The 12869-nt window shown below is 40.0% G+C and overlaps 2 protein-coding genes across 3 annotated transcripts in view; one reads left to right on the top strand and one right to left on the bottom strand.

Annotated features, from left to right (window-relative positions):
• The window catches only part of itga6l (integrin, alpha 6, like), a 52401-nt gene extending 51833 nt beyond the window's left edge, over positions 1-568 (top strand). Inside the window, exons 25-26 of one of the 2 annotated variants that reach the window (XR_009655192.1) lie at positions 48-183; positions 376-568. Coding sequence is in view for 1 of the 2 variants with exons in the window: in XM_060927246.1 (XP_060783229.1) it covers positions 48-125 (78 nt within the window). In the remaining variant the exon portion in view is untranslated. Of the gene's footprint in view, positions 1-47 lie in introns of both variants that reach the window. The other variant, XM_060927246.1, reaches the window with a different exon arrangement.
• On the bottom strand, positions 368-12330 carry chrnb3b (cholinergic receptor nicotinic beta 3 subunit b). Its single transcript, XM_060927247.1, has 6 exons — positions 12279-12330; positions 8854-9005; positions 4850-4894; positions 4551-4660; positions 3384-4260; positions 368-517 (listed from the first exon to the last, which is right to left on the bottom strand). The coding sequence occupies exons 1-6, from the start codon at positions 12328-12330 to the stop codon at positions 368-370; spliced, it is 1386 nt and encodes a 461-aa protein (XP_060783230.1).
• Positions 12331-12869: the final 539 nt, after the last annotated feature.

The following is a 12869-nucleotide window of genomic DNA, read 5'->3' as shown; positions in this document are numbered from 1 at the left end:
CGTTTTTCTGTTTGAGTTTGACATCACTGTGTCTTTGTGCTCCTCAGCTGGGATGCTTTGACTGTGCGATGTGTTGTGAAGAAAAAGGATATCACGCCATTCCTAAAACTCATGCTGCGGAATAGACGTCTGTGCGGGAAAACGGACAGAGAAGACTTTCGTGGTTCTGTGGAATGTAAACATGTAATATGAAAATGAGTCAAATGTTTTGTAGCCTACTACTTTATTCAGTATAGATGGTGGTGTTGGTGTGTGTGTGTGTGTGCATTCTCCTGATTTACGAATGCTGTATAATGTTGTTAATAGTAGAATGTTGCTGTATCTGCTGTAACGTAAGTGTGGTGAGGGAATGAATGTATTTTGTGCTCTATGGAGCTAAAGGAGGAGATGAAGCCAGCAAGTACATCTTTAGAGCAGGAGTGAAGATGAGGATGGTGCCTAATATAGACACAATGAGGAAGACCCAGAGGAAGATTCTGTCCAACACCTGAGCCACAAACTTCCAGTCCTGCACAACCTGGAGGAACAAAAGAGCATCATGATTAATATCCATCATCATCATCATCATTATAATATACAGTGCCTTGCAAAAGTATTCATCCCCCTTGATGTTTGTTCTGTTTTGTTGCATTACAAGCTGGAACTAAAATAGATTTTTAGAGGGTTAGCACCATTTGATTTACACAACATGCCTACTACTTTAAAGGTGCACATTGTTGTTTTATTGTGACACAAACAATAATTAAGATGAAAAAACAGAAATCTGTAGTGTGCATAGGTATTCACCCCCTTTTGTATGAAACCCCTAAATAAGAGCTGGTCCAACCAATTCACTTCATAAGTCACAGAATTAGTTGATTAAGATCCACCTGTGTGCAATCAAAGTGTCACATAATCTGTCACATGATTTCTGTATAAATCAACCTGTTCTGGAAGGACCCTGACTCTGCAACACTACTAGGCAAGGAACATGAAAACCGAGGAGCCTCCAAAGAGGTCAGAGACAAAAGTTGTGGAGAAGTATAGATCAGGGTTGGGTTATCCCAAACTTTGAATATCCCAGAGAGCACCATTAAATCCATTATAGCAAAATGGAAAGAATATGACACCACTACAAACCTGACAAGAGAAGGCCACCCACCAAAACTCACAGACCAGGCAAGGAGTGTATTAATCAGAGACGCAACAAAGACACCAACGATAACACTGAAGGAGCTGCAAAGATCCACAGTAGAGATGGGAGCATCTGTCCATAGGACCACTTTAAACCATACATTCCACAGAATGGGGCTTTATGGAAGAGTGGCCAGGAAAGTGATTGCTTAAAAAAATCACATTTGGAGTTTGCGCAACAGCATGTGGCAGACTCCCCAAACACATGGAGGAAGATTTTCTGATTGACTGAGACAAAAATTGAACTTTTTGGCCATCATGGGAAAAGCCGTGTGTGACACAAACCCAACACCCTGAGAACACCATCCTTACAGTGAAGCATGGTGGTGGCAGCATCATACTGTGGGGATGGTTTTCATCTGCAGGGACAGGAAAGCTGGTCAGGATTGAAGGAAAGATGGATGGCACTAAATACAGGGCAATTCTGGAGGAAAACCTGTTTGAATCAGCCAGAGGTTTGAGACTGGGATGAAGGTTCACATTCCAGCAGGACAATGACCCTAAACATACTGCTAAAGCTACACTGGAGTGGTTTAAAGGGAAACATTTAAATGTCTTGGAATGGCCTAGTCAAAGCCCAGACTTTAATCCAATTGAGAATCGTGTCATAACTTGAAGATTGCTGTACACCAAAGTGACCCATCTAACTTGAAGGAGTTGGAGCAGTTTTGCTTTGAGGAATGGCCAAAAATCCCAGTGGCTAGAGATGCTAAGCTAATAGAGACATACCCCAAAAGACATGCACCTGTAATTGCAGCAAAAGGTGGCTCTATAAAGTATTGACTTTGGAGGGTGAATACCTATGCACACTCCAGATCTCTGTTTTTTCATCTTAATTATTGTGTGTGTCACAATAAAAAAAACAATGTGCACCTTTAAAGTGGTAGGCATGTTGTGTAAATCAAATGATGCTCACCACCCCAAAATCCATTTTAATTCCAGCTTATAATGCAACAAATCAGGACAAACACCAAGGGGGATGAATACTTTTGCAAGGCACTGTATATCATCACTGTCATATATGTACATTAATTTGTCAATAAAAGTTGTCCTTAAAGGCTCCATGTAGAATTATCCAACAATATTTTCCTATCAGACATGGTTCCAAGTAGAACCAAATTTTTGGAGTTCTTAACTTTCCACTGAACCCTTGGAGAACCCTTTTTTTCTAACTGGTCAGGTGTGTGGTACAAACTCCAAATTGATCATTTTTTTTAATGCCTTGAACCCATTACTTCCATACTAAGAACTTAAGAATGCTAAGAATATTTTGACCCAACACAGTATCCACTCAAGAACTCCTTGGTCAATGCCAACAAGAGAGCATGGACACCATCCTCATGAGAAGGTGGTGGAACTAGATTGAAAAGCCAAGAAGCCTTTATTTATCACATGTACACTCAAGCACAGACTTAAGCACAGTGAAATTTAACCTCTGCAGTTAACCCACCTGAAACAGTGAACATACACATGCACACACGAGTGAGCAATTAGCACACACATACCCAGAGCAGTGGGCAGCTATGCTACAGTGCCCAGGGAACAGTTGGGGTTAGGTGCCCTTGTTTTTGGACTATGGAGGAAACTGGAGCAACTGGAGCACCCAGAGGAAACCCACGCAGACATGGGGAGAACATGCAAACTCCACACAGAAAGGAAAGGCCCCCCATTGGCTGTGAGGTTCAAACCCAGAACCTTCTTGCTGTGAGGCAACAGTGCTAACCACTTCACCACCATGCCACCCATCTATGTGGATTGGCCATCTGTTGAGGACAAAACAAGACAGCATCCCAAGAACACCCTGCACTGGACACCAAAAGGAAAAAAGGGAGACCCAAAATCACCTGGTGTCGAACTGTGGGGGAGAAAATGAAGACCATGGACCTGACCTGGGGTACTGTCCAGAAGCTGGTGCAGTACAGACAGGAGTGGAGGACCTTTATTGCAGCCCTACATGCCAGGAGGCATAATGAGCAGTAAGTAAGTAAGTTAAACTTGTTAGGCATTCACCTATAAGTATTTGGAATATTTTGTTCTACCTTAAGGTCTTAAGAGGCAGACATTTTCAAAGAGTGCAGTGTCATGCAGTCCCTATGAGACAAGGTCCAAGTACCCTTACCCTTTGAGGAATCCCTCAAAACAACCTAACTGTCCCCCCCCCATGTAGCCTACATGCGAACATTTGTAACAGTAAGCATCATTCCTCGTACCTCTCTGATAAAATTTTCCTTCCGAATGTGGCGTGAGATGTATCGGACAGAGAAAGTGGCCTTCTCCAACATGTTGACCAGAGCCTGACCTTCACCCTCGGGGCCTGGTGGAGCTTTTCTGATGTGTGGTTTGAAGTCAGGGCTGTGTGGCTCCAGCTCAGGGTAAAGGTATCGCTCAGTGTGAGCTTGCATGCACAGCAGCTGAGGCAGGCGCTGTAAGAAAAGCACACGTACCCATGGTGCCATTGGGTGGTAGGTAGCTGAGGACCGGTGATGTACATTAATGACAAACACAGTCACTATGATGGACAGAGTGACAAAGATCATGATGAAGAGTAAGTACTCGCCGATCAGTGGGATGACCTTGGATGAAGATGGGATGATCTCCTCAATGACCAGGAGGAAGACAGTGAGGGAGACAAGTACGGATGTGGAGAGCGTGACCTTCTCGCCTTCGTCCGATGGAAGATAGAACACCAGAACAGTGAGGAAGGACAGCCCCAAGCAGGGGATAATGAGGAAGAGTGTGTAGAAGAGAGGGAGGCGCTTCAGGATGAAGGAGTAGGTGATGAAGGGGTAGGAGAGTGTGCTGTCATGCCGACTGCCCTTGGTGCCTGTGGCGCTCAGAATTTCCCACTCGCCATTGTCAAAGAAGTCACTACGGTCCACTTTGTGGTTTACAAGAACCAGATCCACCATGGTGCCATCGTAAGTCCATGAGCCGAATTTCATGGAGCAGTTTTGGCGGTCAAATGGAAAAAATGTCACGTCCATAGTGCAGGCTGATTTGTAGCTGGCTGGAGGGGTCCAGGTGACAGCGCCGTTATATTTGACAATAGCTTTGGTCATTAGTGAGCCCTCAAAACGTCCATCAGCACTGCAAAAACACAGTAGTGCTCATCAGGCCACATATCACCTCCATAAACCCTTTGACATAACATGCATAAACATTTCTTAAAGTGTAGTAAGTGTAGTATTTTTAACTTAAGATGACATAAGGTCATGACTTCCAAGCCTATGACTTCCTACATGATGCAAAGTCATGTTAAAGAAGAATGTATCCAAAATGAGCACTTTTTTTTGTAAACAAACAATTAGAATGTGTTCATCTGGATCCAAGAGCTTAAGTTCATTTGCGTCTCAGGGGATGTGATCAGGCAAACATACTTCTCATATAGAACAATGTCAGGCAGCCAAATGCTCTCGGAAGGAACTCGGATGAAAGTGATACCGCCATAATCCTCTGGGTTCCAGCGCAGTTTATAATCCACCCACTCCTACATGTCCAAATTTACAGAAAATCACAATAGTCAAGAATTTAATTGTGTTAATACACTACAGGTTTAAACCGTTAACTGAGTTTACAGAAATTTCGATTCACAACACTATTCAGTGATTTAGTGATTTATCACACCAGTAACTGTACTTTCATTATGAACAATATCAGCTGGAGTTGATAAATTTACCTGCCACAGCCACACATTAGTGGTCATAAGCTGGTTCTTCTCATCCTGTATAGAGAAAGATTAACATGACTGGAGCAACAAGGGATACCAACATCATTATTTTTCTTTAAAGCAAAGTGAAGCTTTGCAATACATATTTGCCTTCAGTAAGTATATAACCCCAATTCAGCTACAAGTAAACTGTAATTCCCCAAAAAAGCAGTTCTGGATACATCCTGTAGAATATGTCTCAAGGTTATGTCATGATTGTAGGTCTGGAATGACACATCGATGTAATCTATTACATAAATATCTGCATGGAATGTGTAGATGCACTGCACAGTATACAGTGTCTTGCAAAAGTATTCATCCCCCTTGGTGTTTGTCATGTTTTGCTGCATTACAAGCAAGAACTAAAATGGATTTTTGAGGGTTAGCACTATTTGACTTGGACAACATGCCTACTACTTTAAAGGTGAAAATAGTTTTTTTCCTTTTAAATTTTGACACAATAATTAAGATGAAAAAAACAGAAATATGGAGTGTGTATAGATTTTCACCCTCCCCCCTCCCAAAAGTCAAAACTTTGTAGAGCCACCTTTTGCTGCATTTACAGCTGCAAGTCTCTTAGGGTATGTCTTTGTTAGCTTAGCACATCTAGCCACTGGGATTTTTGGCCATTCCTCAAGGCAAAACTGCTCCAACTCCTCCAAGTTAGATGGGTTGCTTTGGTGTCCAACAATCAAGTGATGACACAGATTCTCAATTGGGTTGAAGTCTGGGCTTTGACTAGGCCATTCCAATATATTTAAATGTTTCCCTTTAAACCACTCCAGTGTAGCTTTAGCAGTATGTTTAGGGTCATTGTCCTGCTGGAACATGAACCTTCATCCCAGTCTCAAAGCTCTGGCTGATTCAAACAGGTTTTCCTCCAGAATTGCCCTGTATTTAGTGCCATCCATCTTTCTTGCTGTGCTGACCTGCTTTCCTGTCCCTGCAGATGAAAAACATCCCCACAGCATGATGCTGCCACCACCATACTTCACTGTATGAATGGTGTTTTCAGGGTGTTGGGTTTGTGCCACAAATAGCATTTCCCATGATGGCCAAAAAGTTCAATATTGGTCTCATTTGACCAGATAATCTTCTTCCATGTGTTTGGGGAGTCTGCCACATGCTGTTGGGCAAATTCCAAACATATTTTCTTTAAGCAATGGCTTTTTTTCTGGCCACTTTTCCAAAAAGCCCCGCTCTGTGGAGTGTACAGCTTAAAGTGGTCCTATGGACAGATACTCCCATCTCCACTGTAGATCTTTGCAGCTCCTTCAGTGTTATCTTTGGTGTCTTTGTTGCATCTCTGACTAATGCCCTCCTTGCCTGGTCTGTGAGTTTTGGTGGGCGGCCTTCTCTTGTCAGGCTTGCAGTACCATATTCTTTCCATTTTGCTATAATGGATTTAATGGTGCTCTGTGGGATATTCAAAGTTTGGTATATTTTTTTTATAACCCAACCCTGATCTATACTTCTCCACAACTTTGTCTCTGACCTGTTTGGAGGCTCCTTGGTTTTCATGTTGCTTGCTTAGTAGCGTTGCAGAGTCAGGGTCCTTCCAGAACAGGTTGATTTATACAGCCATCATGTGACACTTTGATTGCACACAGGTGGATCTTAATAAACTAATTATGTGACTTATGAAGTGAATTGGTTGGACCAGCTCTTATTTAGGGGTTTCATATGAAAAGAGGTGAATACCTATACACACTCCAGATTTCTGCTTTTTCATTTTAATTATTGTTTCACAATAAAACAACAATTTGCACCTTTAAAAGTGGTAGGCATGTTGTGTAAATCAAATGGTGCTACCCTGTAAAACATTTCAACCTTGTTTAGTTATGTCCACTTACTTTTTCTCTTTAACTCAATGAGCTCTGAAAAGTGTTTTAATTTGAACTAATCTGTGCGTTTTCAAAAGGTTAGACTTAAAATATTTTAGTTGTCTTGACTAATTGAGACTTTTTCTGAGCTGAAACAAAGATAATCATCAAATTGAGTTAAATTGCATTTTCAAGGCAGCAGGTGAACTTGCATTTCCTAGTTAAACCAATCTAAAATGTTTTAGTGTAACCCTCCAAAAATCCATTTTAATTCCAGCTTGTAATGCAACAAAACAGGACAAACACCTAGGGGGATGAATACTTTTGCAAGACACCGTATATTCATCAATAATTATGGGCATACTGAAAATGAGACTTTTTCCCCAAAAACCTGGTCCAAAGTGTGCTATGCACATGCATAGCAGGTGTGTTGCAGTGGGAGGCCATTTCAGTTCGACAAAGGGTACAGACCACCATTTTATTAGGTCTGTGTAAAAAAAAATCCCACACTTTGGAAGATCAGGTACGGGTTTTTTGGGATAAAGTCTCATTTTCAGCAAGACTGGGAGTGGGAGCCACCAAAATGGGGATTAATGTATATAGTGTGGCTCATTGATGCTGCCAGCGGGTGCAGGCACTTACAGACACAGTTGCAGGGGAGAGCTGCTGCATCGCAAACTGGTAGCCAAATCCAAGACATGAGACAAGAATCAAAGTCAGGTTCATGCCAAACAGAGTGTCAGAGGAGAATAACAGGCTCGGAGTCCGAATACAAATATAAACAGGGTCAAAGTCACTAAAGACACACTGAATGGCAAACAGCTTGGTATGATCAGGTCCAGGGACACAGAATGATACTTCACATCATGTGTTTGTGATTGCTGCCTTTAAATAGGGTGTGCTGATTGGGAGGAGGACCAGGTGTGGCAGTAATCAGAATTCAGGAGAGGGAGGGTGCTGTGGTGCTTGGGGATTGTAGTCCATGGTGGCCATGTTTGAAGGCTGCCATGAACTAGTTATCAGTAACAGACACATTCCACACAAATAGATGTAGTTACATCATCAACATAATGGATTATGTCGATGTGTCATTCCAACCCTACATGACTGTCCTAGGCAGTGCATCATCAAATATTTTACTTTCCATGAAAACTATCTCTTGTAATTGTTTAACCCTTGAAAGTCACAAGTAATTGCAAATCAAAAACACATACTGTTCATTAGGGGTATTACACAGTGCCACTATCTGTATAGTGCATCAAATATTCACTTTTTTTGTATTTATATTTAAATCTGAAGTGGGTGTGGAAGCATACTTTTTTTTTAATAAATATGAATCCTACATTCAAGGAAACACTGAAACCAAGCCAAAAACACAAATCAGAGAATCAGTGCAAGCACTAAGAGTGACCAGGAACTGTGACTGGTTTGGAAAACCAAGGCCAGGAAAAAAACCCTGTTTTAACTTGGGCCTCTCAGAGCTTTGTTGAGACTGGAGATCTGACTAAACTCACTGTCCATTAACAAAACCATTTCAGCAGTGCAGATGCACACAATAAACCATCACCTAAAAATAAAATCTCACAGCAACCTTGCCCTAAAATATAAAATGATCACCTCTGTCGACAGGACACTATTAAGTAAAAATGAGACAGAGTGAGGAGGGTTAGCACTGTGAATAATTCACTCCCCCATCACATTGGCCTGAACAAGGAAAAGCTCTCAGAGATGAATGTGAGACCAAGATAGACTGACATCAGGTAAAAGGGTAGAGGATAATGGAAGAGCTGCTGCAGGTATTGTGTGACTTTCAGCACCATGGAGAGCAACACAGATCTGTTCCAGCACCAGGAACAGCGACTGTTTTAGGGACAGAACTGAAAGTGAATAGAGTTTATTTTTCCCATAAAAAAAGAATGCCAGAGGGGTTCACAGGGCATATGTTTGAGATGAGAGGTGTGTATCAGGACTGGGATCCAACAAAAAAGAGATTTTTAAAGAAACAAAGATGGTAAATCCTTCTGGTTTAAGACACTCACATTTCCAGTTTAAATCAGAATACAGGGCCGAATATTTGGAGTGTGTGTACGTCTGACTGTGCATGTGTGTGTGTGTGTGTGTGTGTGTGTGTGTGTGTGTGTAAGTTCTTACCACATCTACAAGCTGTGAGATCTTCAGACCAAAGCGCACTCTGACAGTGTTGTTGGAATGCTGCGTAGGCCGCACCCATTTCTGATAACTCTGAAAAAGGTCCCTCAGTAGGGCGTCTTCCCTCTCAGCCAGGGACATGAACTCTCCTGCAGCTTCACACACACACACACACACACACACACACACACACACACACACACACACACACACACACACACAGTCATCAGATGCACAAGTATCTGCAGATCAGTGTCACTTATTGCTTCTATTTTAGCATCATAAACCTCACACTGGTAATTTCAGATACTGAACTTAATAATGGAGCAGCAGGAGACACTCTGAAATACAAAGAAGGACAAACGGAAACTGGACACGTTCTCTTATTCAGCATAACCGGATTGGGCAATGGCTCAGTCCCAATCACCTTTTCACTGGATATAGAGTGCACTGCCGAGAAAGTAGAAACCATTATCCCAGTTATGTGCATTTATACACAAATAGAGAGCAGTCTGAAGCAAATTTGAAATCAGCCACGGTTGTTTCTGTATCACTAAATCACTAAAAACAAATAAAACAATGAATATTTTGGATGGTTTTGATGTTAAATATGTTTAGTGACAGCAGAAGGCTTTTCACACACAGCTTTGTGAGCTTTAATTCCCTTTTAAACTAAATAATTTGATATTTAAAGAAAGTATTGATGAGTAATGGATTTGTTAGTTAATTTACCAGATTTAAAATACAATCTGACTAAACACCAAGAAGACAAAGAATGTTTTTGTATTAAAATAAGCGAATGATTAAACTGCTATGCTAAAAGTGTTTCCAGTTTCTGAGGAGATTATAAAAGAAGCTCAAGTGCTCACCTGTCACCATGGCAACCAAAAACAGCAGGAAAAGAGTGTTAATGAAGCCAGATAACTTCATTTCAGTCCTCACCATAGAACAAAACAAGCACATAAAGGTGATGAGCAGGAACTCCAGGGAGAATTAACCGAATAAATCAATAACGATGAACAAACTGCAGCCTTTTTTGAGGATTAATGAACTTTCAGGGTTTTTATAAATCATAATATTTAACTATAAACCATAATATCTCACTGACTATCATGGTTTGTGTTCAGAGCACGAGCCAGGAGGCAAGGCAAAGTGCATGGCAAGTGGGAGGAGCCAAACAGCCACAGAGAGAGAGAGAGAGAGAGAGAGTGACACAGAAAGAAAGAGAGAGAGAAATATTTTTTGTTAAACTGGATTAAAATTAATTTTGTGTTTTTAGAGAAAATAAGAAAATAAGAGAAAATAAGGGAAGACGCAGAAAATAAGGAAAATAAATAAAATAAATATGTAGTAGAAATCCTTAAAATTATTTTAATAAAAGTAACAATAATATAAATAAAAAATAAGATAAAAAATAGTAATAACAAACTGGGTGAGACATGTGATATGTGATAACCCAGATATTTAATAAATGTTCTCATCTCATTATCTGTAGCCACTTTATCCTGTTCTACAGGGTCGCAGGCAAGCTGGAGCCTATCCCAGCTGACTACGGGCGAAAGGCGGGGTACACCCTGGACAAGTCACCAGGTCATCACAGGTTAATAAATGTTTAATATTAAAAATTAAAAGTAATACAGTAACCATATAAACAAGCAAGCAAAAATTATTATTATTATTATTATTATTATTATTATTATTATTATTATTATACAAACAAATAGATCAAGTAAAAAATAAATTGGCTGCCCGTGGATCACATGACAAAGTTTTTCTATTTCTATTGATTATTTTTCTATCCATATTCACTGGATATGAGCAATCATGTGCTTTGATTGGCTACTCTACTACTAGGATATCAGCTCATATACCATGAGTAGAGAAAAAACAAAATGAGAGCGTGTTGCTGAACCAACCGAGGATGAAATAAAAACTCTACTTGAAAACAAAACCCCAAAAATACAAAAAAAGACCAACAGAATATGGAATGAAAGTATTTGATGGTAAGAATGCATCTTTTTTATTATTCAAGAATTATTATTATTATTGCATTCTTCACAAATTGCTCCTGTCATTTCACAGGTTTGTTTACATTTTAAGCGGAAATGATTTTGTCGGATATTTTCTATAAGATTTTTATTCATCAAATTTGCAAAAAAAAAAAGAAATAAAAATGCTCCATTTCTCAAAATCCATTGAATGTGGATAGACTAAAATAGTTATGCCACTCAATCTCGTCATATATGGTTTATAGCTGCTATCAGCTCATGTATGACTCAATTTCATTGAAAAACTGTAAAATATTAGGACACAAAGTTGGTTGCTGATTTTTGCTGTAGCAATCCAGAATTGTTCATGTTGCCTGGAGGGAATACACATCCATAAATGATTAAAATATCAAAAAAATTCTGATGAATTAAGGCTGTTATATTTAAAAGAAGAAAAATCGGGTTTCATTATTATGTTCTGAATTGACTGTATATCAGAAGCTAATTATTTTCTCTCTAGTGCTTTAGAGAATGCAGCTTTATTTCACATGAATCTGTTGTGCTGCATGTTGAAACACAGATTATTGGTGTGTGTGTGTGTGTGTGTGTGTGTGTGTGTGTGCGTGCGTGTGTGTGTGTGCGTGCGTGTGTGTGTGTGTGGTCTCAGCTCAGATGATTTTCTGCTCCATTTGGAAGCAGCTGTGTCCAAGGCTGTGTGACACCATTCCCACACCTTTCAATCCCATATAAGACATTTTCTGGGGATTTACACACACACACACACACACACACACACACACACACACACACACACACACACACACACACACACACACACACACTCTATTGTGTTTCTGCTTTGTACATGCTGCTCAGTGAAACCCAGATGAAACAAACAGATAATTGCTGTCAATTAAATGTCCTTTCTGCCCCTGATAATTACACCTTTCATCAGTAATCATGTATAAAACACCGAGTCAGATTAAGGACTATTTCCAAAACGTCTATCTCCATCTCATGAATGTCTCCATAACTGCATGCACACAAAGAAAGAGGATGAAGCATTTGTTAAATATTCATACAGTCAGTTCCTTCAATAATGCAGGTCTTCCTCAGTTTGTCCACGAGGTCCACAGGAGTTAGCAACAGAAACGGAGCTCTAATTCTCACTCACTCACCTTCAGGAAGCACAAAATGGTGAATCTGGAGCCTGTGCTGAGCACACTGGGCATTTTTCATTTCTACAAGTTAATGTTGATGGCAGATGCTTATTTGCTTGTGTGTGTGTTTGTGTGTTCCTAATCTATGAATGCTGTATGAAGTTGTTAGGGTAACAGTGTTGAGAAAATGAGTGTATTTTTTATCAGTTCAACCATCCTCCTCCTCCTCCTCCTCCTCATCATCATCATCATCATCATCACTATCATAAATCACCATCACCACTATTATAAATCACCATCATGATCATCATCATCATCATCATCATCATCATTCACCATCACCATTATCATATCATTACTATCATAAATCACCATCATCACCATCATAAATCACCATCATCATAATCATCATCACAATCATAAATCATCACTAGCATAAATCACCATCCTTATCAGAATCATCACCATCATCATAAATTACCACCATCATCACAATCACCACCACCATCATAAATCACCATCACCATCACCATCCTCATCATGATCATAAATCACCACTATCATAAATCATCACCATCATCACTATCATAAATCACCATCATAAATCACCATCACCATAATCACTATTATAAATCACCATCATAAATCACCATCACCATAATCACTATTATAAATCACCATCATCACTATCATAAATCACCGTCACTATTATAAATCACCATCATCATTACTATCATAAATTACCATCATCACTACCCTAAACCACCACCACCATAAACCACCACCACCACCATCATAAATCTCCATCATCGTCCCCATCATAAATCACAACCATCATCATCCTCATCATCATAATCATCACCACCATCAT

This window comes from Neoarius graeffei, chromosome 8 (genome assembly GCF_027579695.1).
Source record: "Neoarius graeffei isolate fNeoGra1 chromosome 8, fNeoGra1.pri, whole genome shotgun sequence".
Lineage (NCBI taxonomy): Eukaryota > Metazoa > Chordata > Actinopteri > Siluriformes > Ariidae > Neoarius > Neoarius graeffei.
Note: the sequence above shows the minus strand (reverse complement) of the source record. Positions and strands in the feature narration are given on the sequence as shown.

What these genes read in the sequence shown, in the direction of transcription:
- chrnb3b (XM_060927247.1), bottom strand. Translation starts at nt 12,330, where the DNA reads ATGATGATGATGATGATGATGATGATGATCATGATGGTGATTTATAAT. An exon ending in CTAATGTGTGGCTGTGGCAG is followed by an intron (nt 4,661 to 4,849) that starts GTAAATTTATCA and finishes TTGGACATGTAG; the next exon opens with GAGTGGGTGGATTATAAACT. An exon ending in AGGAAAATTTTATCAGAGAG is followed by an intron (nt 518 to 3,383) that starts GTACGAGGAATG and finishes TTGTTCCTCCAG; the next exon opens with GTTGTGCAGGACTGGAAGTT.